Raw genomic sequence first — 3,601 nt, 5'->3', positions numbered from 1 at the left:
CGTGGTGGAAGATTAATTCACCAACATACCCCAGAGTGAGCCTCCTGGCCAAACGTTACCTCTGCATTCCTGCCACAAGCTCACCCTCAGAGCGTGCTTTTAGCACAGGGGGTAATATTGTATCCTGCAACAGGGCAGCCTTAAAGCCAGACACAGTGGACAGATTAGTCTTTCTGGCAAAACATCTGTAAACTTTTTACAAAATATGTGCACTGGCTAGAAATGTTATTGTTTTATGTTATAGTTTTATTGCACATTTAATTTCCCTCTGCCAGGCACTGTTGACAGACTGAGACTGGTCTTAAAAAAAAAAAGTGTTGCGTTTTACAGATTCTGATGAATAAGTTGAACATGTTAAATATGTTTACATTTTGCACATTTTTGCACTACCTCTTAAATCCAGACACTGTTGACAGTCTAGTGTTCCTGACACAAAAAATGTAAAAGTTTGACAAATTGTGTGCAATTTCTAGTTGTATACTTTTATGTTTATATTTAGCACATTTAATCTACCTCTTAAAGCCAGATGATGTAGACAGACTTGTCTTTCTGGAAAAGAAAAAACTAATTGTGTTACTTACAAATTATGTTTACAACAATTTTATGTTTACTTGCACTGCACATTTACTCTAATTTACCTTCTTTTGTCAACTTTTAGTTTTTAATTTATTTTAGTAAGTTGTCTTAATTTTTTAAGGCCAAATGTGTAATCTGTTTTTGACCCTAGACTAGAGTTTCCCAAAACTTACCTGAGGAAGCCACAGTCCTTCTGGGAGAATGTCCTGTGGACAGATGAGACTAAAATAGAGCTTTTTGGTCGAGCACATCATTCTACTATTTTCAGAAAATGAAATGAGGCCTTCAGAGAAAAGAACACGGTGGAGGTTCACTTATGTTTTGGGGTTGCTCTGCTGCTTCAGCCACTGGATGTCTTAACTGTGTGTGTGGCATTATGTATGACATCTGAAGACTACTGACGAATTATGTGGCGCAATGTATGGCACAGTTTCAGAAAGTCGGGTCTCTGTCAGAGGTCATGGGTCTTACAGCAGGACAATGACCCAAAGCAGACTTCAGAAAGCACCAGAAATGGTTTCAGACAATGAGCTGCAGAGTTCTGAAGTGGCCAGCAATGAGTCCAGGTCTAAATCCCTTACAGTTCCTGTGGAGAGATCTCGGAACAGCAGCTGGAAGAAGGAAGCCTTTGAATCTGAGAGACCTGGAGCAGCTGGCAGAAGAAGAGTGGTCCAAAACTCCAGTAGAGAGGTGGAACAAACTTGCTGATGGTTACAGGAAGTGACTGATTTTAGTTATTTTGTCCAAAGGGTGGGCTACCAGTTGAGGGTGTCAATAATTCTGTCTAGTTTATTTTTGGGGTTCTGTGTGGAATGGATCAGATTAGGCTTTTTTGGGTGGTTTTGTGTTGTTCCATTGCAAACAAAAGACAAACATGAGAATACCAAAGAATCTGCGATTGCAGCAGTTTTCTGGGAGAAGTGGTGTGTTACCTGACAGAAATGCAGGGTGCCAATATTTTGGCCTTGACTGTATAAATACCGGTTCATATATAACACGTCTATAAGTGTAACGTAGATTTATTATTGTCACACGATTTATTTACACCCAATGTACTGTGAAAACGACTCAACTATACACCTCCTAAGTCATTACTTTCTTGAGTTTAATGTATTAAAATGCATTTGTCCAGCAAATATTGCCAGCGAAAATGATTCAAATGTTTAAAAAACAACAAACCATTTTCCAAAGCAATAGGTCCAAAGCTTCGGAAAGCCTCATTTCTGCCATCACTAATGTGCTGGTATTTTGGTTAACTGGGTATTAATTTGAATTATTATGTATTTATTTTGGTATCAGTTTATTGTTATTTATTTGCTTATTAATCCCGTTACTTATCTTTAACCGACTGAATTAAAGTGAAATCAGATTAACCGGAAACTGGCTTTTTAAAGACAGTTTTCACGAGTCCAGTAGGGGCCCACAGACAAAACGGAAAGCGTTGTGGGGGCTCGCTTGACCGCTCTCCCCTTTTGTATGAGTTGAATACAAGAATGTCACAAAACGATACCTTCCTAAGTAGCTTAATTAGATCGATATTTCAGAGAACACGAAAGCTCTCTTTGCTAAGCAGAAAACCCATCAGCTAACTTGTTCAACCTTTAAGTTGGGTTTTAAGACATTGTCGTTTAATCAGCGTGCACTGGGGCTACTACTCCACTCCATTTCTCTGTTCATTGCTGGCAAGTACCCCACGTTGTAAATTAATTTATTTAAAGTAGTCTGCATAACGTACGCAATCTGTAGAACATTTATTTTCTCACCTGTTGGTCACATTCAGGACAAGATTTTGTAGCCATTTTGACTTTCTTTGTTTTATTTCCCGACATAGTCCGTTTCCTCCAGCGACACGCCGATAGCTCAAGTCTACGGTTGCTACAACTTCTCTACACTACATGAAATGATGGCGACTGAGTTTCTATTACGTACACTAACATACACGATGCATGCAAGATGTTAATACACCTCTAGGAAGTACATAGCCTACATAATATCCCTTTCTTCTTCTTCGGGTAGCCTACTAATAATAAGGACGTCGTTCTTCTTCTTCTATTATTAAGGCAGCGTAGACGCATCGAGGCGTATTACTTCCTCCTCCTCCTCCCTTTTCTTCTTCTACTTCGACTTCTTAATTGCATCCATGTTTTTTATGCAACACAATGAACAGGGCCATTGCTTGACATAGAAAATAAAATAAAATAATTTTATATATAGGTGATCAGTTTTAGAAGCTTTTTTGCTCACAGAATATAAAATTGTTTGAATGTACTGACAACAGTTAATTTCAAATACAAAGAAATGTGGCTTCTCATTGTATATACATTTATGAATATGGAGTTTAGCTAATAAGCTAAATAAATATTATACTAGCTAAGAGCATCAAGTTAATAACAAAATATTCATTAAGTTTAGCTGAAGAATAAATTGTGAAACCAAATAGAACATTTTCAAAGGAAAGTACAAACTTACAGTCACCGTGTTGAGTAATGAAATCACTGACCTCATCCCAAACTTTATGAGGGTGGACATGTCCAAAAAAGATGATCCAGATCTTCAAGATATAGTTCACAAAAAGAGCAATGTCTTTTCTGAATTTTTGTAAAAAGACCTTGGAGGATTAATATCAATGGATAATTCTGAAAGAAACTTCTTTTATCTTATTAATAATCAGATACTTAGAAGGCAAAGTCCAAATTTTCTTCCAGTTCAGGTCAGGTATGAGAGTTCCTCAAAAAGATGCAACATATGGAACAGAGACCAAGTCTTTCTGAAACAATGCATGAATATTGGGGTTTTATTTTTTTTAGAAGTGAAACCTACAGTGGGTACGGAAAGTATTCAGACCCCCTTAAATTTTTCACTCTTTGTTATATTGCAGCCATATGCTAAAATCATTTAAGTTCATTTTTTCCTCATTAATGTACACACAGCACCCCATATTGACAGAAAAACACAGAATGTTTGACATTTTTGCAGATTTATTAAAAAAGAAAAACTGAAATATCACAGGGTCATAAGTATTCAG

At 37.0% G+C, this 3,601-nt stretch overlaps 1 protein-coding gene across 6 annotated transcripts in view; it reads right to left on the bottom strand.

Annotated features, from left to right (window-relative positions):
• The window catches only part of cunh16orf87 (chromosome unknown C16orf87 homolog), a 39,183-nt gene extending 36,450 nt beyond the window's left edge, over positions 1–2,733 (bottom strand). For 2 of the 6 annotated variants that reach the window (XM_020623623.1, XM_020623626.1), the window contains exon 1: positions 2,340–2,732. In XM_020623623.1, coding sequence (XP_020479279.1) covers positions 2,340–2,405 — 66 coding nt within the window. In that variant the 5' untranslated portion in view covers positions 2,406–2,732. Of the gene's footprint in view, positions 1–2,339 lie in introns of all 6 variants that reach the window. The other 4 variants (XM_020623628.1, XM_020623627.1, XM_020623625.1 and 1 more) reach the window with 3 other exon arrangements.
• Positions 2,734–3,601: the final 868 nt, after the last annotated feature.

The sequence above is a fragment of the Monopterus albus genome, unplaced genomic scaffold (assembly GCF_001952655.1).
Source record: "Monopterus albus unplaced genomic scaffold, M_albus_1.0 scaffold306.1, whole genome shotgun sequence".
In the NCBI taxonomy this organism is placed as follows: Eukaryota; Metazoa; Chordata; class Actinopteri; order Synbranchiformes; family Synbranchidae; genus Monopterus; species Monopterus albus.
This window is presented reverse-complemented; position numbering and strand designations above follow the sequence as displayed.